Genomic DNA, 27576 nt, shown 5'->3' with positions numbered 1-27576 from the left:
TTAGTGTAGTGATTAAAGACAATAGAGGATTATAGAAAGAGGTTTTTGTTAGTTTTTAAGATTTATAGAAAAATAGTATTTGTAAATAAGTTTTAGGAAATTTATAATTATAGGTAAAAATTTGTTTGTTATCGAAATGAAGAAATGGGGGAATTGTGACGAGTTGTGATTGGCGGAGATTGAAAAAGGTGGGATAAGTGTGTGGGAGAAAGTTTAGCGAGATTGAGGAGAGAAAAAAGATATAGTTAGTAGGTTTCCAAGTCTTCAAGAAAGAACAGTGTTTGTTCTCTGTCGGTTCCCGAAATGTAGCAAGCAGTAGTGTTGAATGTTAGTGAGTTTTTGTGGAGTTAGTGTATCTGACAGAAGCTGAAACAACAAAATATTGTAAGTCATATTTCTCTACTTATATTCCAAGAGTCACTGTTCAGGCCAACGAGAGATTCAGTTTATCGTAAAGAGAAGATATTCCAAGAGTCATTTTTTTACTCGGGCCAACGAGAGATTCAGTTTATCGAGAGGAGAAAAGGCTATCATAATTTGAATGATTTGTGCTTTTGAAGGAGATCATTAAGGACGATATACTTGCAACAATCTGTGTAAGATTGCTGATTACATAGGGAGCGGTTGAGAGGAGATAATACAGTCTATAAGGAACAAGGATTTGGACCACTCATCATCAGAGAGAGAGATATTTTGTTTTCTGCAGTTTTTCTTTTATTGATAACACAATTTTTACACTTAATTTAGAAAGGATATAAATATTTTGATTAGGAGAGTTAGAATAGTTCGGAATTTTGAGATTTCAATTAATATTGTTTGTACCATTTAATTTGATTGTTCTCGTATGTAGAACAAAATTTTTGAGAATCATTATATGAGATTTGTTTATTGAAAACTTTTGAGTGTGAATTATTTCATTATTTTTATTTCAATATATAGTGTTAGATCATATGTGTTTTTTATTATTCCGGTATTCTCTGGACCTTACCTTTCACATGTAATAGCATAGATATTGAAGCACGAATTTAACCCTGAGATAAAAGAATTAAAATTGTGATAGAGTAATAATCATATCATTTAAATAATTTTAATTAATCAAAAAAATTTAATTAGCTAATTATAGCTTGGCGCACCAAGACTTTAAAAATCACAATAACTGGCTTCCAAAACGTGGGGCTTGAAAATATCGCAGCTGTACATTTGAAGGAAGGGAAAGAGATCTGGAATAAGTACAGGTGATCCAGAGATAAAAACATATAACATAGAGGGAATTTGAATTTGAAAGTATTTTGACAATTTTTCCAGGGAATATAAATTTGATTTATTGATTGATCGTAGTTAGTGGATATTTACTGCTATTGAATTATTTGATTTTATTTTCTTTACCAATCGTACATTTGATATTTATTTTGAATTATTTGAATTTTACTGATTGCATATTTGATATTTGTCGTGAAAATTTAATACATTTGGGGAGAAATATTGTCGTGTTCTGAAACATATAGAGTGTTGTAAAATTTCACATTTGGCGGGGACAAAAACAATAACAAAAAGTAACAACATGTCTGTCACAAGGAGACAAAGTAAAATGCAGGAAAGGAAGGAGGATAACAGAGAAGATGAAACAATTTTGGAAGAAGTATCGGATAATGAAGGAAATGTGACAATAGTTGAGGAGAGAAAAGAACTATCAGGAATAGATAAAATATTACAACTAATGCAACTCCAGTCACAAAAAATGGATGAAACAAAACAAACAATGGAGAAAAACCAAATTGAAACATCAAAGAAAATGGATAGAAATCAACAAGAAACAAAACAAACAATAGAACTAAATAACAGAAATATAGAGCAGCGTTTGGAAAACTATGAACAAAAATTAGAAGAAAATGATAGAAAAATGGAAAAGCGTTTGGACAAATATGAAAATGAGGTAAAAGTCTGTTTAGAAAAAGTTAGGGAAGAAACAGAGAGGAAAATAGAATTGCAGAGAGAAGAAATCGAAACTAAAATGAAGGATATTCAGAGTATGCAAAAAAGGGAATTAGAACAGTTAGAAACAAAATTTGAAATGGCTTGACAAGAAGACAAGAAAGAAATAGAAAAACAAATTGAGGATATCAGAAAACAACGAGATATGGGAGACAGGAGAGAAGTACTCATCCAAAGTCCGGGTGACATAAAAATACAGTTTGGCGGGGATATTCGGAAAACACACCCAGTACCGTTTGTTAAAAATTTGAAAACCAAATTACAACATATTAGATATTTTGACGATTGCAAAGAAACAATTAGAAACCATTTGAAAGAAGGAGCAGCGTTATGGTATGAAAGCAAGGAAGATGAGTTTGAAAATTGGACAGATTTTGAAAATAAATTTCTCAACTATTTCTGGGGGAAAAATAAACAGAGAGAAATCAACCAAGAGCTACAGAATGGAAAATATCACGAAAAAATGGGAATATCTGAAGAAAGATATGCTTTGCAGATATATAACAATTCAAAATATCTAGAATACAAATATTCTACCGAACAGCTGGTAGAAATGATCAGCAGACATTTTGAGGAAACGTTGGAAGATCACGTGATTTTGAGAAACTATCAAGATATTGATAGTTTGTGCCAATTCCTTCAATTAAAAGAAGCGAAAAGAAAAGAAATGAGAAATAGAAGACAACATGACCAATATAATGGACCGGAAAGAAGGTATTCATCAAATTATGACCAGAGAAACCGACATCCCAGATCAACAAACGAATATAGGCCGAGAAATTATAAAAATTACAATAGACAACAAAATTACGATAACAGGAATGACACACAACAGAGAACATATGAAAATCACAACAGGAATAGAGATGCACAAAATCCTCCGAATAGGAATACTAACGAACAAAGGGACGATAGAAATAACCAGAGCTTCCAACAACAAAATAGAAGGGAGATGAATCATGTAGCAATAGGAAACGACAGACAAATTTCTAATTCTAATCTAATATTTTTAGATGCATTTATAAAACATAAAGCGATTAAAATTGTGATTGATTCTGGATCGGAGATATCGCTAATCAATAAAAAACTAGTAAAAGAATTAAATTTGGACAGATTTGTGTATAAGATTCCTAGGGTTGATTTAGTGGGTGCAAACAATAAAAATTTGACGACAGTAAACGAAGGCTTGGGAGTACAGATAAGAGTGGGAAACAAATTCCATATTATGAAATGTGTGGTGATTGAAGATTTAAATCATGATATGATAGCGGGAATTGATGAATTGAGGAAAAAAGATATCACCATAAATTTTTCGGAAAATAAACTGGAAATCAGAGCAGAACCAGACAACACAGGAGAAGAAAAGCAAACAGATAGGAAAACAAATTCTGGAAGGATCAATGCACAGGAAAAACCCAAAGAAATCGATATGACTGTAGAGGATAAACCGAAAGTACAAGAACAAGATCTAACAGAAAAGAAAAAGAGAAGGAAGAAAAAGAAGAAGAGTTCGAAAAGAAAGCAGGAAAATAAGATGGAGACCAGAGAAAAACAGGAAATAGAAGGTACAGAAGAATTGTTGGCAACCGACGATAAAACAGAATGGAAGCAGGAAGAAAAAGAAGGTATCATCAGAGAAATGACAGGAATAGAAACATGGTGCTCGGAATACCAAAGGGAATTAGAGGATAAAAAGAAAACAGAAGAAAAAATGGCACTGATGGACGAGAATCCAGAATTTTGTGAAGAAGTATTATGGACAGTGAACACATGTGAACAAAAGGTGGATGAAAGAAAAATAAATTGTGGAAAAAACATGGAGAAGGAAATAGAGAAGATTTTAGGAAACCATGGAGATTTTGTTAATAAAGTAAATCAAGTGGTTAAAAATTATGAACTTTCTTTTAAGGGAAAATACTTGGAAAAATTTAAAACGAAAATATATCCAATCCCGTATAAAGACAGGCAATATACGGGGTATTAGAACATTCACGACATTTGTCAGTATCATAAGTAGATTTTAATAACATAGTGAAATAATTTGATCCTAGAAAACTTTTGTCATTTTAAAATTTAACAAAGAGTTTTCGGCAGATCAAATGGCGGGGATTTGTTATGATCTGTAAAATCAAGAAAATATTGGTTTGTTTAAAATATTTCAAAGTTCAACAAAAAATTAAAATAATTCAGATAAGTAGGATAATATCCAACAAACATTTCGGAGAAGGAAAGTTATTAAATCTTTGAATTACCTGTACCAAACAAAATGTAAGCTTTGCATCAATCATTTCTTTGTTATACTTCAGTTGACCCGCATAAGTTTAAGTGAAACAAAAGACAAATTGAAACGGGTTTTTACAAATACATTAGTGTAGTGATTAAAGACAATAGAGGATTATAGAAAGAGGTTTTTGTTAGTTTTTAAGATTTATAGAAAAATAGTATTTGTAAATAAGTTTTAGGAAATTTATAATTATAGGTAAAAATTTGTTTGTTATCGAAATGAAGAAATGGGGGAATTGTGACGAGTTGTGATTGGCGGAGATTGAAAAAGGTGGGATAAGTGTGTGGGAGAAAGTTTAGCGAGATTGAGGAGAGAAAAAAGATATAGTTAGTAGGTTTCCAAGTCTTCAAGAAAGAACAGTGTTTGTTCTCTGTCGGTTCCCGAAATGTAGCAAGCAGTAGTGTTGAATGTTAGTGAGTTTTTGTGGAGTTAGTGTATCTGACAGAAGCTGAAACAACAAAATATTGTAAGTCATATTTCTCTACTTATATTCCAAGAGTCACTGTTCAGGCCAACGAGAGATTCAGTTTATCGTAAAGAGAAGATATTCCAAGAGTCATTTTTTTACTCGGGCCAACGAGAGATTCAGTTTATCGAGAGGAGAAAAGGCTATCATAATTTGAATGATTTGTGCTTTTGAATGAGATCATTAATGACGATATACTTGCAACAATCTGTGTAAGATTGCTGATTACATAGGGAGCGGTTGAGAGGAGATAATACAGTCTATAAGGAACAAGGATTTGGACCACTCATCATCAGAGAGAGAGATATTTTGTTTTCTGCAGTTTTTCTTTTATTGATAACACAATTTTTACACTTAATTTAGAAAGGATATAAATATTTTGATTAGGAGAGTTAGAATAGTTCGGAATTTTGAGATTTCAATTAATATTGTTTGTACCATTTAATTTGATTGTTCTCGTATGTAGAACAAAATTTTTGAGAATCATTATATGAGATTTGTTTATTGAAAACTTTTGAGTGTGAATTATTTCATTATTTTTATTTCAATATATAGTGTTAGATCATATGTGTTTTTTATTATTCCGGTATTCTCTGGACCTTACCTTTCACATGTAATAGCATAGATATTGAAGCACGAATTTAACCCTGAGATAAAAGAATTAAAATTGTGATAGAGTAATAATCATATCATTTAAATAATTTTAATTAATCAAAAAAATTTAATTAGCTAATTATAGCTTGGCGCACCAAGACTTTAAAAATCACAATAATATATATATATATATATATATATATATATATATATATATATATATATATATATATATATAAGCCGAAACGTCGCCAAAACAATGGTTTTCAAGAAAACCAGCATTTTACAACGCGGAGTCAAACCCGGAAAAATAGTGACAGCACATATAGCTCCCGCGGAAAGCTCAAAACAAACATATATATATATATATATATATATATATATATATATATATATATATATATATATATATACATAAGTTCAGAACTAGACAAAAAACTATAGTAAGTCTTTTCTACACAAATTTTTTGCAAACGCTGATTTCTTTTTATGATACAGATTATCACTTTCTCTCATGAGGAATCATTCTCATCATTGCTGCATCCCATCTTCCCTGGTAGCGCTGCTCCATTGTGAGAATATCCTTGTGGATCCTTTCCCCTTACTCGTCGCTGACCGCACCCAAATTTTCTGGAAAAAAAATTTAAATGGGAATGCAAAAAGTGTATTTTTAGAGACATGCGACAGTCCATTTTGCAGTAGTTTTTAAATAGTTCTACAACATTTTGGTAATTTTCTACTTTTTTTTGTTTCCCAAAAACTTGAATACAATTCTTTTAAAAGATCTCTACGCAGATAATTCACCATCACTTAATTGTTCATCTTGTCATCAAACTGTTGATCACTTAATATTTTTCTGATTTGTGATCCAACAAATACCCCGTATTTCAGCTTCGCGTCACTTAGTTTAGGAAAAATTTGTTTAAGGTATTTAAACGCATCCCTGCTTTTAATGTTTTAACGAAATTTTTAATTAATCCCAGTTTAATGTGCAACTGAGGTAAAAGAACGTTTTTGGGATCAACGAGAGGTATATTCTTTACGTTAGCTTGACCTGGAATATTTGACCTCTTGGAGGCCATTCGTTAACTTGGTAATGGGTCTGTCTTGCTCTACTGTCCCTAAGACAAAATGGGACACAAAGAAATTAAAATATGTTGCTATACTGATGATATCATACTTGTATCGGATGATGAAGATAACCCACAACGATTACTATAGAGGTTTCAAAACATTGCAGAAAAATTATATAATATGGTTATTTCTATTTAAAAGACACAGTCACTCACGATTAAAAGAGAACCTAATAGATGTAAACTAGCGCTAAATAACCAAAGTAGCAATGATATCTGGATACCTAGGTGACATTATTTTGAGGAACAAACACGTGAGCATAAGAATATGTAAAACCTACGTAAGACCAGTAATTGTCCATAAGTCTATTGCTAGTTAAACTCTTAGGGACCGAAAAAGGAATGAGTTTATAACAGAATAATGCGGCGTCCGGTATATCGTAAGATGGGCTAGACAAAAACCCAGGTAGTGGAGAGACCACATCAGTAAAATAAACGATGAGAGGCTCGCAAAAAATGCAAGGTACTACAATTATATGAGAGATCTCCAAAACGATGGTACGAGAGCTGAATATCGGAGTCCCAAAACTTGGTTTTAAGAATGAACAGAATTTAAATTCCGAAGAAGAAGATAATTGTAACCTATTACCATAAAATAAATAAGTTAATGGTCGATTTAATTCATATTATTTTAATGCAATATAAAATTAATAATAATTCTACCATACTTACAAGTATCCACTTCATCTACACCTTCATCTAACACCTTTATTTTGGTCTGTATATCTACATCAAAGTCTGTTTCCAAGAGAGTATGCCGATTGGACAACCCGGAACTAGTAGGTTCTAAATAAAGATCACTGCTTCGTCTTCTTCTACTTAACTCTGAATATCTTGGAGGTTCTATGTTGTATTGATCATCAAAACGGTCCAATGCTGAACTTCTTTCTATAATGTTTCTGTAAAATAATAAAATGTATTACACGAAGAGAAAACATGAGGCGAAACTTAAACAAGCCAGGGAATATATAGATAGAAGGAAGACAAGTAACAGCTACAGCAGAAGAAATGAAAAGTGGGACAAAAGTTGCAAATGAAATGTCTTCTGGCGCAGACCAATTACCTATTGAGCTATTGAAATTACTGAGTAATCTTACATGTATACTTATTAAATTATTTAGCACAATATACAAACCATGTGTTATACTGGATAGCTTCTGTTTTTATAGCGATCACGAAGAATAAACGTCGGGACACATAGCCGCACCGAAGCCCGCACCTGGTCCTCCTCGAGCAGAGACAGCGACACAGAAAAATGTTGGGGATGGTGGTAGGAGAACACATTTGCTCGTCACCGTTCCCAGCGACGGCTGTAAGTGATTTGGCAATGATTGACTTCGCTCTAGAGGAAGAAAATAAAGAGAAAACTTTGAGTGGGCAAAGGAAGAGGATTTGGGTGGACAGTGCATGAAAATCAAGATCAATTGAGGGAGAATTGAATACCCTGTTTCACCGTCTCATGGATAATGAAATTAAGTTCTATGGATTTTTCTAATGACACAAAATTTTTTCATTTCCTGCTTAACTAGTTGCAAGAAACGCTAAAGAAGAACTACACTTTCTGGAGGATTTCCAACAAGAGAACGTTTGGCTGTGTGCTTAATGTTAGTGTCTACACCTTTTCATTACATACAAATTTTCAAAATGAGATTACCACTATTACGTTGTTTTCTCATTCACATGCTCTGTTACATAGGGGTACTGATAAAACGCATATTAAAAAAAATATTTATTGTATATTTATTTTATATTTCTTGTAGTGCAATGTCAGAAATCAAAATTTAATTCGACCTGACTACCTCAGGCTTTATGATAAGCTCCTATTGAAGATGGTAGAAAGTTATTTATTGAACTTAAAAATAGTTTTAAAAATTTTGACTCAAAATTGTTTTGAAAGTGAATTAAAAATTTGTTTTGAACAAAAGATTATATTAAACAATTCAGAATCATTTTACAATTCAGAATTATAAATCATTTACAATTCAGAATTATATTACAGAATAATTTTAAGACTATGAGTAGAGAGTTTATGGAAACCCAGCACATTTACCAAATTTTCTTCTGTTCTATTTTCTGTATTTTATATAATTATATTAGTAGAGCCAGTGGCAATGAACACCTATTGTCAAAAAATCAATATTTTCACATAATTTTTAAACATTTTCACAATTCAAAAAGAGAGAGAGAGCAATCCATATGAGGATAATTATCCCATAATATAATTATAAAAATATCGACAGGGCGCAGGGTAAAGGATTGGTTGGTCTGTTTTTTCTGCTTCTTTTCTCTGTTTTACATTCACTTTCACTGACCTAGCAAAGTGGTGCTTTCTTCCAGGAGTGGGTTGAGTGCAGGAACTGGAGAAGTAGGATGAACTATTGTCCAAGAACTGTTACCAGGATACTGCGAAACCTCTTTTTGGCTCTCAGCATTCTCGAGATTAAGTTCAGGCTCTTCCATCCTTGGAACAAATTCTGAATTATCCCTTTTGTCTTCAAATGAAGGCACATTAAAATGGTTTCTCTATCCACAATATTAAGAAGCAATAATTCCAGTACTTCTTCGTATTTGCAATTTTGTTTTTTGGCTACAGGTTATCCTGGTTTTGTCTTCCTCTTCTGTAGAGTCCGACGGAACTGGACTCGAATTAAAGCCCACCTTTTTTGTCCCTTCTAGAAACAAACAATAGTAGATATACTATGTCTTTATCCTACTATGCCTACTATACCCACTACCCCTAAATCGCCCCCCTAAAATCGCAACCCCCGGTCGTAACTGCCAAACGGCTTAACGTAGGATGACGTACGAGGGCTCGTTTGAAAGGGGATAAAAAATGGGGTTGAACGCAGTATGTGCCGTGCGCGTCGAAGCATGCCGAAAGGGCATTACGTCATATCTTCGTTTCTATTCGTCCGATCGTGACGTACGAGGGCTCGTTGGAACGTGGAGGAGACGGGAAATACGTTGAGACAAAAAACAAAGATGGCGGTATTGCAAATTGGCGCTAGAACGTATCTTCGTTGCTATTGGTCTGATTTTGACGTATGGGGTGTCAGATGAAAGCGTTGATGGCACACACGTTTGGCTTCTGTCAACGTTCAATATCAACATTCTTCATCTTCTTTTCCGTACAGTGCCTAAGAGAACGTGGCATTCGACGCAGGACATGAAATGGCATGACAGTCGACGCAGAACGTGAAATGTCACGTGAAATGACGTAACATTCGACACAGGACGTGACAGTTATGTGACATTCTTCTTCTTTTCCGTACAGTGCCTAACAGAACGTGACATTCGACGCAGGACGTGACAGGTATGTGACATTCGACGCAAAACGTGAAATGTCACGTGAAATGACGTGACATTCGACGCAGGACGTAACAGTTATGTGATAGTCGACGCAGAACGTGAAATGTCACGTGAAATGGCATGACATTCGACGCAGGACGTGACAGTTATGTGACAGTTATGTGACATTTGACGCAGAACGTGAAATGTCACGTGAAATGACGTGACATTCGACGCAGAACGTGAAATGTCACGTGAAATGATGTGACATTCGACGTAGGACATGACAGTTATGTGACAGTCGACGCAGAACGTAAAATGTCATGTGAAATGACGCGACATTCGACGCAGGACATGACAGTTATGTGACATTCGACGCAAAACGTCATTTGACATGAAACGTGACATTCTACATAGGACATATTCAGTAGTAATATGAATCACATCTAGTACATACATAGGGTAATGGAATTTCAAAGAAAACTTGATCAGTTAAATAAAGACATTAAATCATATGAGGATATAAAACAAATTAAAAGACAATTAGATAGCCTGCATTTTGACAACAACAAAACGTGGAAACCGGAAGAGTTGAATTTACAGCAGCAGCAGCAGCAAGACACCTGGATTTACGCCTTTAGAAAACTGCTACCAGCTACATATCCATTAAAACGTATTCAACCTACGCCATGGGTGCCAACAGCAACAACAACACCAGCGAGAATATGAAAAGTGAAATAGGCAATGTCTTTGCAATGTCATGTATAATATTAGCATCTGTATTTATCTTAATTTTAAAAATTATTTTTGAAATTTTAAAGAGAAAATTTGAATCTTCATGTAATATAAGACTCGATCAATAAAGATGTTTTAAATAAAAACAAGCGTTTAATCTCCAATATATTTATTTATACATATAAAAATTACAATGGTATTATGATATAGGTAAACCAGTGACGTAGACGATCCACAGTTCTTTCGGTACATGAAAATAATTCAGCGGCATGGCATGGGTTTGCAGTAGGACCAACGTTTCCAGTAGCACGAGGCGTACCATCAAATTTGCAAACATCAATAATAAGAGGAAAAACTCCAAAAACGTGACGTTTCCTATCCAAATATTCTGCTTTTTGTTCCCCTCGAACGTAGATACAGTCAGCTGCATACAACAACTTGGTTTCTAGTATTTCATTTATTTTGGATAGTTCAACTTCTCAATCAGAGTACCGAATTCCAAGTAGTTTTTTCTCTACGTATGATACAGTCTTCTTATCCTCGTTACTTAACGCATTGAATGGTTTCTGTGGCAGAAATACGTACTGGCTTCGTTATATTCCAATTTCAATGGTAAGTTCTTTAGGAACAAACCACCCATCTCATGATGACTGGTTGTGTACTACTAACACTTTATGCATCTAATTTAGACTTTTTACAATTTTGGTGAGAGGGAAGTACTCCATTACGCAATCGTGAATTATAATGCAGTAGACTTTGGTATTTTCGGGAAAACCATTATTCGCTTCAATATCGAGTTTTACGTCAACAGTGGATGCTTTCATGCTGTCTTCTTGTTTCGAACAATCGATGACGAACAATGCGTGATTCTTAAAAGCTGAGAAATTGAGCAGAGGTCGCTTTTGTTGGGAATGTATGTAGCTATACTCCGGTCGTTTAAAGGATGGATTTCAAGGTCGCATGATCACTCAATGCAAGCATCGATAGCTCGTACAAAACTATACCTTCTAAGAAACTGTTTACACCATCGTCATTATTTGTGTTTAACTTCCGCTGGCTGGTAGGGATGACGGTTTTTGACAAAACACCGGTTTTCGGTTATACCGGTTTTTTTGTTTACGGTTTAACCTGGCGGTTATATCCGGCCAAAAAACCGTTTTTTTTTTCGGTTTTTTTAATCCAATAGGTTACAAGTTTGCACTTTCAGTTTGCTTCTGTATTTATAAAATAAAATAAAATTTGAATTATGGTTTTGTTTGGAATAATTACTTGAGGATAATAATTTTGATTGGGATCAAAAATAATACCTAACCTAATCCTAATCACCGTAAAAACCTAATAACCGGTTTTTACTTTAAAAATAAAAAACCGGTTATAATCAGGACAAAAAAACAACCGATAAAACCGGTTATTGCGAACTAAAAAACCGGTTTTCGCTTAAAACCGGTAGGTTTTTCCCATAGACGTATAAACACAGATGGACTCAGTTATTTACATAAAAATGTGAAGCCAAAATTATTTGACTAGGTCACATTCTCAGCACCTTCAAATGTTGTCACATTTTTTTATTAAAATATCTTATTCACGTATCGCTGAAAATATTACTATATTTATTTTATACTCTACAGGTGCTATCAAACCAAAATAATAATTTATTACTTATATTAATATATTTAATTGTAATTAAAACATCAAATGTGCACATAGTGTGCATATCATTTAATAATAGCGTATAACAGATATCAACCAATTATTTTATATGTAGAAGCACTGAAACCTATTTATTAATGGCAACGGTGTTTACATTTCTCTGCCTTATAGCTCTACGTCAAACTTCAAATGCTGTTCCATGTCATGTCCATGTTTGTTTACTTTTTACCCAAGATGAGGAAAAGTTGTTTTTCGATATTTTGGCTGTATTTTAAGTGATATTTATAAATATTGAAATAAACAAATTATAATAATGGTGCTACAGTTTTGCATTTGCAAAAAAAACGAAATATTTACATTCCAATGTCTCATTTAATTTGTAAGTACTGTTTGTTTACATTATTTAAGATGAGGAACTGAGGAAGCCTGTGTGTTTACATTTTAAAATATGTCTTTCATAGGCGTACCATTGGGTTTATTCATATTAATTAATGTATTGAACAAGATATTAGTTCATGAAATTAGTATAGACATTTTTAAATTGTAAGTAGACATCATCTGATTAAAAAGATCTGTTTAGTAGCTTTTTAATTTAATTTCTCATAAATTAACAATAAATTAGTGAAATGAATAAAACTAATTTTTTTTTTTGTAGGTTTCCAAATAAAGATTAATGATGAAACTTACTCTAAACTTCAACAGAGAAAACAGTATAAAAAAACCTTTCAAAAGCACCGTTTTTGGTTATTTAAACTTGTAAGGAAGCTGAAAAATATTTCAGATTTTTTAATAAAACTATAAATATCTACAACAGACTAGTTAAAAACCTTATGAATATTTTGATTAATAAAACCATACAAAATGTCCCAAAATCAATCTATGAGCATTTTGGTGACCATATGTATGATGAAGATGCAATCGATGGTCACTCTATGCAACTTTTAAAATTGGTTCTTGAGAAATATTTTAAAATTGGAATTCATCATGAAACGAGGACTACTTTAGATGCTAAGACCGTGCGCATAAGAAGCGTTCTTACTAAGACTGTTTTATTTCGCAATCAATAAAAATTTATTTCTATACCAATGTCTTCTATTATGTCTATTTATCATTTTTACTTTAATATTTCTGTTCGGTAAATAGCTTTCCAATAATTTATACATTTTCACGCCCACTTTTTAATAAGTAGGTATAATAATAGAAGGTAGAATAGGTAGAAGGTAGATATAATAAATATTTTTGTAGCAGAAACCCTTACTACGAGAAATTTATTCATATTGTATTAAAACAAATTTGTCACAATTTTAAAAAATATGTTTTAATACAATTATCAATAAATATAGGTATGTACTTAAATTTGACAAATGTATATTTTTTTATTGTTTTTTTTATCGTAGGATTATTTGATACCTATTAAAAAATTAACTTGAGCTCAACTATATTTTATTGTATTAATTTTAAAGCAAATAAAATTGTATTTTATTTTTTCTATAAAAACGTGTTTTTATACATTATTACTACTTCCAATTATTAACGTCTGAATAATTATCCCCGCGAGTAAAAATTCAAGCACGCTTATGCTCATTGAGGAAGTATCACAGTCTATCGATACCCGTTTTACTCCCCTTTACCCCCTTGTCCAGGAATATCGAAGCTTCAAAACAGTGTGTGTTTAAGGTATCTTATTGCTGGGTCCATCTATGTTTATACGTCCATGGTTTTTCCCATCCCTACTGGCTGGTGAATTTTATTAGGCAGTCAGGCAGTGCTAAAACATGTTTGTAGACCTTACGAGTACCTATATTAATTTGTATTAATTATCGTGTGGGTTAGGTTTATTAACAATTGTGTGTTACTTACTTAACTTACTTACTTAACATCCTTTATATTATATATATATATATATATATATATATATATATATACATTATATGTATATATTATTATGTATTAATTCTAATTATGGTAAAATTCTTAACATTTACTTTTACAATTATTAATTTGTTTACTAAATTTAAATTTTGCTATAATGTTTATCGAAACAAAAACGTGTTTTTCAATCATTTAAATCATATATTTCTTTGTCAACCGATTCTTGCGAATAAAGATATTCTATTCAAACAAATCGCATTCCATCAAATTTAGAAACCGAATTTATCTCTTAATTTTTTTAAAGTTTACTACTTTTGACATATTATTACCCTATAAAAATTAAAATTTAGAATTTAAATCTATACGCAAAAGCCAATAAAATGTTTAAATTTAATATAAATCAATACCCTGTAAAAAACTGTATAAATGTATTATATCGAGAGTTAGTTCATTTTTGTTAAGCGGTGTAAACGTAGGAAAAGTGATAAAATAGCGAGAGGAACGTTTAAGAGTGCGATCCATTCACGTGATCAATCCATCTTTTCAGCGGCCAAACTATAGGATAGAATTCAGTATAAATAAAATAGGCCTCATTGTAGTCAGTTTTGCTAAAATCCAACTGCATTCTCTCGTTCGGCCAATATTCTCCATTTAAGGATAATCTGATACTTTAGATATCGACATTGTCAAATAAGGTGGGATCAGCTGAATTCTTGTTACGTTTGTTGGTTTGAAAGAAAACAATGACATAACGTGGTCTTTCAACTGATGTGCTAGTTTTAACGGCCCAAACTTCACGTCTAGCGCCTTTGGTAATGGCAGGTAATTCATGTAATTCCCACTTTCTAAATGGAATAACTATAGGTTGATCTTGTTGAATGGATTTCATAAGTTCCAATTTAATATCATCATTGGGAAATATGTGCTTGACTCTGAGCTCAATGTAAGTAATGTTAATCGTGTTAATCGTAATATGAACTGGAGTTTTTTCTTTGACAATTATGCAATCGTTGTCGTTTCGAGCTCGAACTAGTCTTATTGTTTGACGGCCACACGTAATCATTGGATAGTCATTGAAAATGTTGAATATATGCTTAAGAGGTATCTGTATGTTGAATGAATGATCTGCAGCATATATAATGGGGTCCTTAGGGTAATTCCAGCCTGCCATAACCATATAATTGGAATCTTCTTGATTGTAACATGTCATGGCACGTACAGCACTTACGATACCAGGATCCCGCACTGTTTTCATTTCCCTTGCGCTTTCGCTGTACGTACACGAATCGAAAAGAAAAGCACCCACATTATTTGCTAGTTTGACGTAGCCAGTTCCGTTTATTGCGAGCGATCCGTTAATGCATAACAACGTTTCGCTCATTGCAAAGAACGAGTCGATGGTACATATGTTCGATATTCAGCCTTTCGAATCGACTCATCAAATATCGGCTTACGATAAATGTCAAATATTGGAGGCATTATGGTGTTGTTTGAACGTGCTCGTTTTCCATACATTGTAGTCACTTTTTCAGTTTAAAACCAAGCGTTTGTAAAAACAATTTGTTTGCCAACGTAAGATGTTGCCGCTTAGACGGTTGCTCAACTAATGGCGTTCTTTGAGCAATAGATTGTCCTATTATTAGTCCCATCTGCTTCTCGATCTAAGTTCTAACACCAAGGTGCTATCTTCTCCTCTAAAGCTCACAGGTCGTCCTTCTTGATCGACAGCCAACACAGTGATATTGGTAATTTCACGCTGTGGTACAACAGGTAAATACAACAAATTGTATGGAGTTTCGTCAATTGCGTATCCAGGATTTGATGGTATGACAAATTCGTAGATCGTGTGAGCAGGTCTGTTACCATCAAAGGCTCCGGTACTAATGTTGCATTCAAAGCGTATGCTAGATACTTTAATAATCCTAACAGGCAGATCTGAAGAATGTGTCTGTCCAGGATTTAGTAGTGCAGGGGAAATCCCCAATATAGTACCAAGACTATCATGCTGCTTCAATGAAATTCTATATTTGCTGAAAATTTAACACTGCAACGTATTGTGGTTGGGTTTTAGACTAAATATCGTGTCCGGTTTAATCGCATTGTCAGCACCCAATTTCTTTTGTTTGTATTCCTCAATATCGACAATTTCATAACATCCATCGGGGATATCAAAATGTTGCAATCGGTTATTGTCATCGTAGTAATAAAACTTGCAATTTTCAATGTTTGGTATACTGTTGTAAGAATGAAAAAATCGAAAAGCTATTTCATAATCTTTTTTCGGATCCAATACGATCGGTGTGGAAGGTTAAAACGAGAATATGTAATTGGTGCTATTTACTCTCAACAACTGCGACACGATGACTGATTCAAGTCAATAGAGTACTAGGTATATATTGGAAAAACAACAACAACAATAATTTTTATTTACATATTTTTATTTGTTCTAAAGCTAGTCTATACAAATGACATGATACTTGAGAATCAGGTGGTCCATCCCAGTGGGTCCTCCAATCGGGTCTGTTGTAATGTACGAAGCAGGGAAGTAGTATCTGCAGGTTAAATTATCCTCGATATTCTCCAGGCAATTTATGCCATATTTTTAACAATTCTGAAGGTCGTACGGGTCGTATAATATAATCTAGCGGTATTAATTTTAGTTCTTCTTCACTAAATTCTTCAAAACATTTTTTGAGAAACATATGAGCCATAAGCAGTTCCATACCTTTATCCATTATATAAAAACGGTTTGATACTGATGGTTATTATAGGAAATTTTGGTGTGTGTACCTAGATATTTAACAAGTTCTTTGATCGGCTTCAAATTACCAAATGAATCGAAATACTCTACGTTGTTGTTTATCCTTCTGTATACTACCCAATGTGTTCCGTTATGTGTGGACACATCCAAGTTGACTACTGCGCATTCTCGTTTTCGAGGACCGCCTCTCGGCAGAGCGTCATTCATGAAAACTCCTCGAAAATGTGGTATGTTTAGTATTTTCGCGTAATGTGCAATCTCCACATCATATAGCGGACGATTGGGTAGCTTTATTGGAAGTTTTTTTTCAAATACAAGCCGAATCCACCTGTCGGTTTCTTACGTAGGTACAGACCCGACCCGATGTGTTCCATCGCCCTGTTATGTCATATATCCTCCTCCAATTTCTTTTGGGCATTCTTTGCGTCGACTACTGTTTTCGCCACTCCAGCTGCACCCCCCGGTAAAGCCCCTAAAGCGGAAAGGCCTGCAAATAGAGGTATGAGGGGTAGAAAACCTCCGGATTTTAGTGGTAGCACTCGTGGAACATCAACTTCTTTACGACCACCAAGTTTTTTGATTATAGATCTTGCTATTCGTACAGCCGTCAAAACAGTATCTGTTAATGATGCTCCTCTCTTCATGGACTTTGCAATTTTTGAGACAACATCTCGATTGAAAGAGTAACGTCCCCGTCTTACATGACGTCGAGAGCATCCCATTCCCAACTTTCTTTTCGTTTTCATTCCGCCGGTTACAAGTAAAGCAGCACTTTTTTCACCAAAGCTAGCGTCTTTCAACTTGAAGCGCTCCTAAGCTCTATCTTCCAATTCTTTATCGGCCTTGTGACGTTCTTCGAGAGATGAATGATGCAAATAAGCGATATCGTGTCGTCTGCAAGCTGCGTCTAATGGATTAATTCACACACAACAATACACAACACAGTAAAACAGGATACAAACCGTCTCAGGTTAACAAATCCAACGAAAAAACCATTTGACACAAAAGTTATACTCATTTAAAGATTGCCGGTCCACGAAAGTTTAAAGTTGGCAACATTGTACGTGTATCAAAGGCAAAACATTTCTTCGAAAAGACTTACACACCCAATTGGACTACTGAATTATTTAAAATTGCACAAGTTAAGATAACAAATCCTATAACGTATTTGCTCGAAGACATGCAAGGTGCACCGATTAGCGGCGGTTTTTTTCCGAAGAAGAATTGCAGAAAACATCAAACCCTGACATATACCTGGTCGAAAAAGTACTTAGACGAAAAGGCACTAAGATGTATGTGAAATGGTTAGGATTGGATAGCAAACACAACAGCTGGATAGATAAATCGAATATAGTTTGAGGATCTATATTTCGATTCGCCGCGTAGACATACATTTTTTTTTAAAAAGGCTGACATTTAACCGCAAGCAGTGGGGGATGACAAAAGTATAAATTTAAGAGAAACTACGATGATCTGTTCAGTTTACATCCACTTCACCGTCAACGGTGTTCGAAACAAGAAGAAAGCATGAGCTCTCAAGATAGCAGTTACGACAGTCAGAATGTTAATTTTGATGATGATAGCAGTGAATTTAGTATAGAATTTGACTACGATGAAGATAGTCAACCACCTAGTCCTGGCGCCGAATTAGATCGAGTATTGGCAAAATTTGAAGAAGTAGCCAAAAATGAAGTATATTACTTGTTAGAAGCCTCCTTTCCACTCGATAGTTGCATACTTAAAGTTGGTCTATCTCCAGCTAGACATTTTACAACATCCATCATTCTGTGTCAATACACCAAGTTTCGAAGAATTAGTTTAGATAAATTTGAGTGGAGTGACATAATTAAACTGTGTACACAAAAGAAGAATGATTTTTTCCAAGCAGATCTACCGACTTATGCCGATGAGTATGATCCTATTGAGTTTCAGTGTGGAGAATACTGCAAGATTAGACAATTGATGTATGATTCTGTCCTCCGGAGGCGTGTCAGCCTTGAGCTGACAGCCGTGCCGGACGCATCAAGAAATGTGGATATCGGTCAAAATACTTGGGAATTCCAAGTTTGGCCAAATCCAAATTTCTAATTGATTCGATGCAGGGAAATTCCACTTTCGCTACGTAAAACAAAGGATTTGTTTACATAAAAGCAGGTAGATTTTCTCTCATCGGTCAGTCGAGCTTGCCTCTTCTACTGTAGACCTAGTCGGTGCTATTATTGTTCCTACTAAGTTATTGTTTTATTTCTGATTTTTTTATATACCATTTTATTTTAGCATTATTGTATATTCAGACCTTTTCAGGTTAGAATAATATATTGATCTATATTTGTTTTGATTGTTTATTTTTCTTGTATTTTGTGTCTAAGTTGTTCTTCCGTAAGTTAAGAACACTTAGAAATATTTATCTTGCTTTTTTCTATTTTATATTTTGATTTGTACTTTGTCTAAGTAGTTCTTTCCGGTAAGTCAAAGAACTCTTAGAAATATTTCTCTGAATATTCGACTTGTTATTTTAATTGTGCGTCTAAGTCGTTCTTTTCCGGTAAGTCAAAAGAACACTTAGAGATATTTTATCTAAGATATTTTCTTCCTTAAGTTAAGAAAATACTTAATACATTTGTCTCTTTCATTTTCTATTTTATGCTAAGTTGTTTCTTCCGTAAGTCAAGAAACACTTAGCAATATTTCCACATCTTTTCTGTATTTGATTTTTCGTATTTGTAAGTCGTTTCTTCCGTAAGTCAAGAAACACTTATAAGTATTTGTATTCTTATTTTTCCATATTTGATTCTCTTGTTTGTTTTTACTCTAAGTTGTTTTTTCCGTAAGTCAAGAAACACTTAGAAATATTTCCATACCTTGTTTTATATTTACATATTTCATTTATCTGTATTTCTGTCCTAAGTTGTTTCTTCCGTAAGACAAGAAACACTTAGGAATATTTCTGCACTTTTCTATTCTTTTATCTTGTGTATTTTACTTTTCATTCTAAGTTGTTTCTTCCGTAAGTCAAGAAACACTTAGAAACATTTTCTTTGCATTGTACTTTTATACCATTTTATTGTTCTTGTTTAGTAAGTTATTCCTTCCGTAAGTCAAGGAATACTTAGACTATTTTACCTGTTCTGTTTTCTATTTTTGATCTGTTATTTTGTAACTGCTCCTTGGAACTGTTACCTATAACAGATACTTGTCACGGTAACCGTTATTTTATACCAGTAGCAGTATTAAATCATTTTATCAGTGACAAGCAAAGATGGTCAACACCCGGTCTAACTCCGAGGACAGGAAGAAGTCCGCAGAGCCGGCGATGGGTCCTACAGGCCCAAATGCCCCCTCTCGGCAACAATTCAACCAAGTTCCTTGTTATTAAAAGCATGGTGTGGAATACTATCTAGATGTAAATGATGTTACGCAAATTCTACAAGTGTATCACAGTATACTGTCTCATCGCATATCGATGTTGGAAAATTTAAATTTTCATAAATATTATAGAAATGTTATAGACTTTATGCAGCAGAATTTTTGTACAAATACTAGTTTATAGACCGTTTGAACCTTTAACTGCGTTTTGCGAAATTTCTCCATCAGATACTTTGTTAGGTCAAGCTATGAGAGAACATGTATATTATTATAAAATTAAAGTTATAAATGATTTAACTGAATAAGTAATATTAATAAATATGTTGTCTTTTATTTGTAATCTAATATAAATAAAACCAAAAACAAAACAACAACTTGAGATTACACAAATTTATTATTAAAAATTACATTATAAAATTCTAAATTATAAAGTTCTAAAGTACTATGTTTTATATTTAAAAAACTACAATTTACAAAAACTTTGCGATAAGTGATCTTTTCTCTTTTTTTCTTATGAGTAGCCATATACTGCACTAAAAGAAGAAAATTATGTATGCATAGAGCATCTACAGTAAAAGGACCAAGTAGTATCAAACAAGGTATAATCAAACGAATTTTGACACCAATTATCTGCTACATCATACAAATATTTTATGTTATATTCATGATGTTCATCCCTACTAACAACCGGCTCATAGCCATAGCATTTATTTTTTGATTTAAGTACGGCATAGAAACGTTCAAAACAACTAAAGCAAAAGTTTAAAGCAATATCATCTGCTACAAATGCAGAATAACGGGCACAATACATATTAAATTCTTTCTCTTTATAATAATGTGATCCACAAAGATGAATTATTTCTGCTACATTTTCATGTTTTCTTTGTTCACAATCCATTTGATCGCATACTTGTATTAGATGCAAATAATCAGATTCATATAATTTTCGAAAGCGATAAATACTATAATTATTACAAATTTCTAAAGTAAGACTCCACGGTAGAAGTCAGTTATGTCCAAGATATTTTCACAAATAGTTTTTATAGATTGTGTGCGTAGTGTTGGTATCATCTTGTTGTTTTTCTGCAAAAATAACAAATAAATGTTATTCAACAAGATAATGCCCCCACGGGAGCGTATTAAATGATTTTGGTATTAAGTACCGCTTATCGTCATAAGGACTTAGAGCCGTTTTGGATTGCTCGATGCTAAATACTGAGTGTTGGTACGACCGAATACATCTTTGGCTCGCGGTTTGAATTTTGAATTCTTTAAGAAATTTTTCATATTCTTCGTACGTAATTTTATTTCGAACGACGTTATATTTCACTCCTTTTGCCTTTTTCGTTATTCCCAAATTTCCTAAGTCACATTCAATTCTCTCTTTGTTTAGTTGTTTTCGTTCTAGACATTTTTGATCTTAGCCCAATAAAATGTGAAATTATTTTTCCATTTGCCTCGTCCTTCATTAATCCAGGTACCTTTTTATTTAATCGTTCTATCTCGTATGGGTCATTTTCAGCATAGTCGGAGGTATCAAATTTACTCGGATGTGCTTTTAAAACCTCTTTATATGCATCTGAACATTGCAATTCATAAATAAAGCTGTCTGTATTTATATAGAGCAATGAATAGTTTTCTTCTTTCATCGTTGGAAGCAAAAAGTTGTAATGAAAATCATACATACATAATTTGGATATGTCAAGGATTGCTGCGCCTATATACAGGGGTTTATTAAAACATACCTCTGCTTTCTTTAGTTCGATAGCCACCAAATTCTCATGAAAGATCGTACGACTATGAAACCGACTACTTGCAATCAGATTTTTGGCTCCGTACCTTCCATGCCATTTTTTACATAATTTTACAATACGATGATTTCTTATGTTCTCCATGGTTCTCCCGAACACAGCATTATTCATCAATTTGAACAAATTTTTCTCAAAGCTACTTAAGGCTGCTGCTCGTAAGTTGGTATTTAACTCAATTTACGGTCGCAGCCACGCAGATTGATTAAATTTCAAAACTCTATGTATCTTTGTTAAAATTAATCCGTTGGTTATTGTCTGTTTAAGATTTCTATAATGAATAATATATTTTGTTTTGTGATATAAGGTTGGTATTAACTTTGGTAAATTTGAACCGGGAGGAATGCGGTGTTCGGCAGCAAATTGGAAATCTTTATGTTTGTCGTGTAATTCACGTGGATACTCTAAGTTAACTTGGAAAAAATAGCCTTCTTTCGCATTGTCTGGTATTGACATAATATCGAGTTTACTTCAAATTTGGTTACGTCTTCAATGCACTTGAATTCTCCTATTGGTAAAGCTTTATTCATGACCCAGACATACAGATTGTTTACGTCTAAGTACAGGATGTACTTAGTGGGCTGTGTGGGATCATAACGCGATGTGTATTTATTATTAGCCTCCGAATATCTATTACTACAAACAGATATTCCACCTCTTATACCTTTTTCCATGAATAAAATCATATCCATATATATCCTTTAATAAATCTAATTTGCATTATACTATATTTGAGAATACAATCCCACGTATACCCCGGCATAGTATAATACCATGCTGGATCTAGTTTATATGTGTCTTGACATTTTTGTCGAAACTGCTCAAACACATCAGCCAGCAGCAGAGTATCTGTTTTTAAATACAAATCACTATATTCTCCCAAATTTTACAATTAAATTTCTTCCAAACATTTTGCGCTTAAGCATAGTTTTCATCACTTATATATTCATCACTCAATTTGTTATAGCAATGATCACTAGAAGAAAAAGAAGTTTCCTCTAATATATCTGTACTGTCAATATAATCATAGCAAAATACTCCTTTACACGTTAGTAAATTGAATGTATCATCATCTAATTGACTAAATTCTCGTTTTAAAATCTTCTTTTCCGATGTGTCTAAAATTGATGCTAATTCGTCGAGTGAAGCTCCCATAAATCTTAGTGAATCAATAAATCGCAATTTAATTTTATTAGTTTGTAATGTAAATGAAATGTATTTTTCTTTGTTTATGGGAAGTAAGCTCAAGTGCCCATGTTTGCATAGATCTATAATCATAAAATGTGAATCATAACCACTAAAATTGTGAAATACGATGGGAACGACAAACAATTTTTTAAAGTTCAAATTACATGCTTGGTGCCAAATTTTCGTACTTGTCCCGTAAAATGATCGTGATCCACAACAACTGTATCTGCAGCCAAAAAGCGTTTCTCACAAATATGGCACACAGTTGCTCCATTTGTGTTAGGCTTTTCGACCATAGGTACAATTGTCTTTATTTTGGGTGAAAATTTCGGCCATTTCTTTTGCGAACCACTCTATGCAATTTTCACCTCTATAACTCTTAAATAAGATAAGCTGTCATCGTAAGCACATTTCAAATAATAACCTGGACTAAAAGGTACATGTTTCTGATATTTTGCTGTTTTACTCAATGTGACATTGGAGTCCTTAAAATTATGTAATTGACATTCAAAATCGGCATAAACTATAAACGGAGTTGTTTGTTGGTATGTAAAATTACAAAAAGCCACATGATCATATTTAGGAACAGTCATTTTGCATTTATTCATATCTGAACACATGTGCTGTTTAATCACTTGATTATGAATGGCTACTCAAAAGAAAGAAATATAAGAAAAAATCACTCACCTCTGTAATCTAGTTTTCTACGATCTTAAAAAAATTGGCTGGTTTTCGGTTGACTCCAACAGCTACTGCTCCTTCGAAGACTATAGAATATTTTTGTCCACCAAGTACTGCAAATACGGGTTATAATCTTTTGTTACACGTTCCGATAGAAAGACTATGTTTTCCTCCAATTCCAATAGTATCGACTTTCCAAACTTGGAGTTTACCTCCCGTGCATTTATTAATTATTTATTAATTTTATTGCAGGTTTTTGTTCTGCAACCAAAGAAACTGCGTTTATTTTTGATAGATCCATCTACAATAATAGGAAAAACTATAGTTTGTCTGCTTAACGTGAATGGAGAGATGCATTACATACTTGGGAATAGAGAAGGACCATATACTACAAGAAATCGAAATACGAAAAGAAGAGAACACATCTTATAAAAACAAACTAGCGGTCGTGAAATGTTTTAGAGCAACCACGATAGAATGGGCATAATAAATACAAAAAGAATACATTTTTCATAAAATACTGCATGAAATACGAACAGAGATGTACAATTCTCATAAAATACATTGATAAAAAGGACATAATAAATACATAAAAATATGAAAAGAAAAAAAAACGCTTACCTTTATCAAATATGTAAGTCACTGCACAACGTACTGAATACTGCGAAATTGTTGTAGTAAGTTTGAGATGCACACTGTGACAACGTATGTGCTACTCGGTCTTTTAAAGAACCGAACTGCACATCGCCCCACGCGAGCCCAAGTTGCGCCAACCTAATGCGCATACGGTTACATCGATAGATCCGTTTCAAAGATAAGCGACGCGTTATGTTCTGGAAATTTCACTGACCACTTTTATATTTTCTGTTTTTATTAGTAGAAACCACACGATAAAATATTTCATGCAAAATTAAGATTGTGGTATGAGAATTGTTGTTATCAATTTTCAAACTTACGTAAATGTGGTTACCGCTATCATCATACATTTTACAAAATGTAGTAACTGTGGCTTTATTTCCGGCGTTTCAAAATGAAATATAAATTTTGTTATCAGATGTTTACGTGTTTTGATTATGCGGGGCCGCGTTATCATAAGGCTTCATCCGGTTTGCTAACAAATGCACTATTTTAACATATTATTTATTTACTATATTTCTGTATATAATTTCAATTTTTTGATTAATAATTTTATCCATATAATAAATACTTTATAAAAATACGATTAATATTACACAAAAACTTTTTTAGTCAGAAGATGTGTGTGTGTTTGGATTTTTGTATAAATAACTGTATTAACAATTTGTGAAGATTAGTATAAATCGAGATGCTTGTCTGTTTACATGTCTTATTTTTGCTCTCTGTATCTGTGTGTGCAGAGAATAGCACTCTAGGAGTATGCTAGTTATTTTCTTAAACGTTTCGGATATCTAAATACATCAAGTAATGCTATTTCTAGTATAGATATAGCCATAGTTTTCTTTCAAGAAAGATACAATCTTCCGGTGACCGGATCATTGAATAATGATACTATGAACATGATGAATAAGCCTCGATGTTCTGTTGGCGACAATAACTATGCAATTCATTCAAAGTGGAATAACACGAATTTACGCTGGTATTTCCCTCAAGCTATTAGTAATCCCGATTATATAAATCTTGCTGCAGAAGCTTTAGCTAGATGGGAGAAAATATCTAATTTAAAGTTTAAACAAGTAATAATACCTTCTCCAAAGCCGGATATTACTATAACTGTGGTACCAGATAATCATAATTTTTGAGCAAGTTGTCAATGAACCTCTAAATGTTCATTTAATTTCGATGGCCCTGGAAAAGTATTGTCCCACGCATACTATCCCAGCGCAAATGGTGAGTGCACCGAAATTCATCTTGATGCTAATGAACGATGGTATGTAGGAAATGGCAGAGCTCCTGATGGTGAAGCCAATTTTTTGGCTGTCCTAAAGCATGAAATTGGTCATTTCCTCGGACTAGAACATAGTAATATTGACTCGTCTATTATGTATGCTTGGTATCAACAAGATATAACAAGTTTTGGTGATGATGATAAAAAGGCAATGAGTATTCTATATGGGCCAAAAACAGCTTCCTCTTACATACCAACAACAACACCAGTTACGCAAGCGCAAACAACAATTTCGCAAAACAGGAGCCATTTGCCAAAAACACCTACAATAAAACACAGGACCTATTTGCCAACAACAACACCTGCAATACAAAACATATGTCTAATTCAGTATCCCGAGTTCATGTTTCTAGCTACATCTCCACAGTTTCCAAATTATCGAATGTACGTTGGATCTGGCCCGTATATATGGAAGTTTGATTTAAATGAGATGCGCCTTCCAAAACTTTCCGAATTAATTACCGATTATCTCCCCAAAGAGTTGAGGTCTACGCAAGTTTCACATGTTTTTCAGAATTCCGAGGGACACTTAGTAACTATAAGCAATAATCAGTATTACGCTGCATCTCTCCCCAATTTAAAAATTTAAAAACGTTTTATGTTTCCTTCTATACCTGCGAGAACCAAAATAAATACCTTATTTCAAACAAACAGCGGCCAAACGTATTTATTATAAAATGATAATTCTTATACTGAATTTAATGAAGCTGGAGATGTCTTAAACCGTGGACCAATAAATTATCTCTTTACCGGAATACCAGATAAAATAACATCAGCATTCCGCTACACGGATGGGTTTATTTACTTTTTCCAGAACAGTACCTATTATAAGTACAGCGAATACACACGTAAAGTTGTAGCAGCAGGAACGTTTAGCTGGGAACTTTTTGGGATACCCTACCCTGAACACGGTCTATTAAAGCAATTAAAAACTTTGTTAAACAAAATTGTAACTATATACGAATAAAGGTTGCTGTGTTCCTTCTTAGTGGTAGTTCTTTTAATAAAAAATACATTGTTTATGTTGTTGTTGTTTTATTTAAATTTCATTACTCTATGTATGTCAAGCGACGTCTTGCGTTGACTGACACATAACTGTCACATCCTGCGTCGAATATCACGTCATTTCACGTGACATTTCGCGTTCTGCGTCGATTGTCACGTTCTCTTAGGCACTGTACTTAAAAGAAGAAGAATGTTCATATTGAACGTTGACAGAAGCCAAATGTGTGTGTCATCAACGCTTTCATCTGACACCCCATACGTCAAAATCAGACCAATAGCAACGAAGATACGTTTTAGTGCCCATTTGGCAATGCCTCCATCTTTATTTTTTGTCTCAACGTATTTTCCGTCTCCTCCCCGTTCCAACGAGCCCTCGTACGTCACGATCGGACGAATAGAAACGAAGATATGACGTAATGCCCTTTCGGCATGCTCCGACGCGCACGGCACATACTGCGTTCAACCCCATTTTTTATTCCCTTTCAAACGAGCCCTCGTACGTCATCCTACGTTAAGCTGTTTGGCAGTTACGACCGGGGTTTGCGATTTTAGGGGGGCGATTTAGGGGTAGTGGGCCAGGAAAGACATAATATATCTACTAAAAATATTATTTAAGAATATGGTAGGACCCCGCCTTATGTTATGGTGTTTTGTTACAATAACAAAATATATTTTTTTCAGGTTCCTTCCAACCGATGATATTTTCAAGACTATTTCATTCAGTTACAGGCTGAGAAGATCGACTGTAGCTGTTATCATTCATATATGTAGTACATATAAAGCAATTGTGGACGTTATTCTAAAAGAGGTCATGTCTGTGCCAGATGAA

General features: G+C 33.6%; 1 protein-coding gene across 1 annotated transcript in view; it reads right to left on the bottom strand.

The window, feature by feature from the left end:
• LOC140447735 (uncharacterized) overlaps window positions 1-27576 on the bottom strand; it is a 98934-nt gene that overhangs the window by 8529 nt on the left and 62829 nt on the right. The window contains exon 4 of the mRNA XM_072540553.1: window positions 7142-7368. Within this exon, the coding sequence (XP_072396654.1) occupies window positions 7142-7368 (227 nt within the window). The remainder of the gene's footprint in view (window positions 1-7141; window positions 7369-27576) is intronic.

This window comes from Diabrotica undecimpunctata, chromosome 8 (assembly GCF_040954645.1).
Source record: "Diabrotica undecimpunctata isolate CICGRU chromosome 8, icDiaUnde3, whole genome shotgun sequence".
Taxonomy (NCBI): domain Eukaryota; kingdom Metazoa; phylum Arthropoda; class Insecta; order Coleoptera; family Chrysomelidae; genus Diabrotica; species Diabrotica undecimpunctata.
Note: the sequence above shows the minus strand (reverse complement) of the source record. Positions and strands in the feature narration are given on the sequence as shown.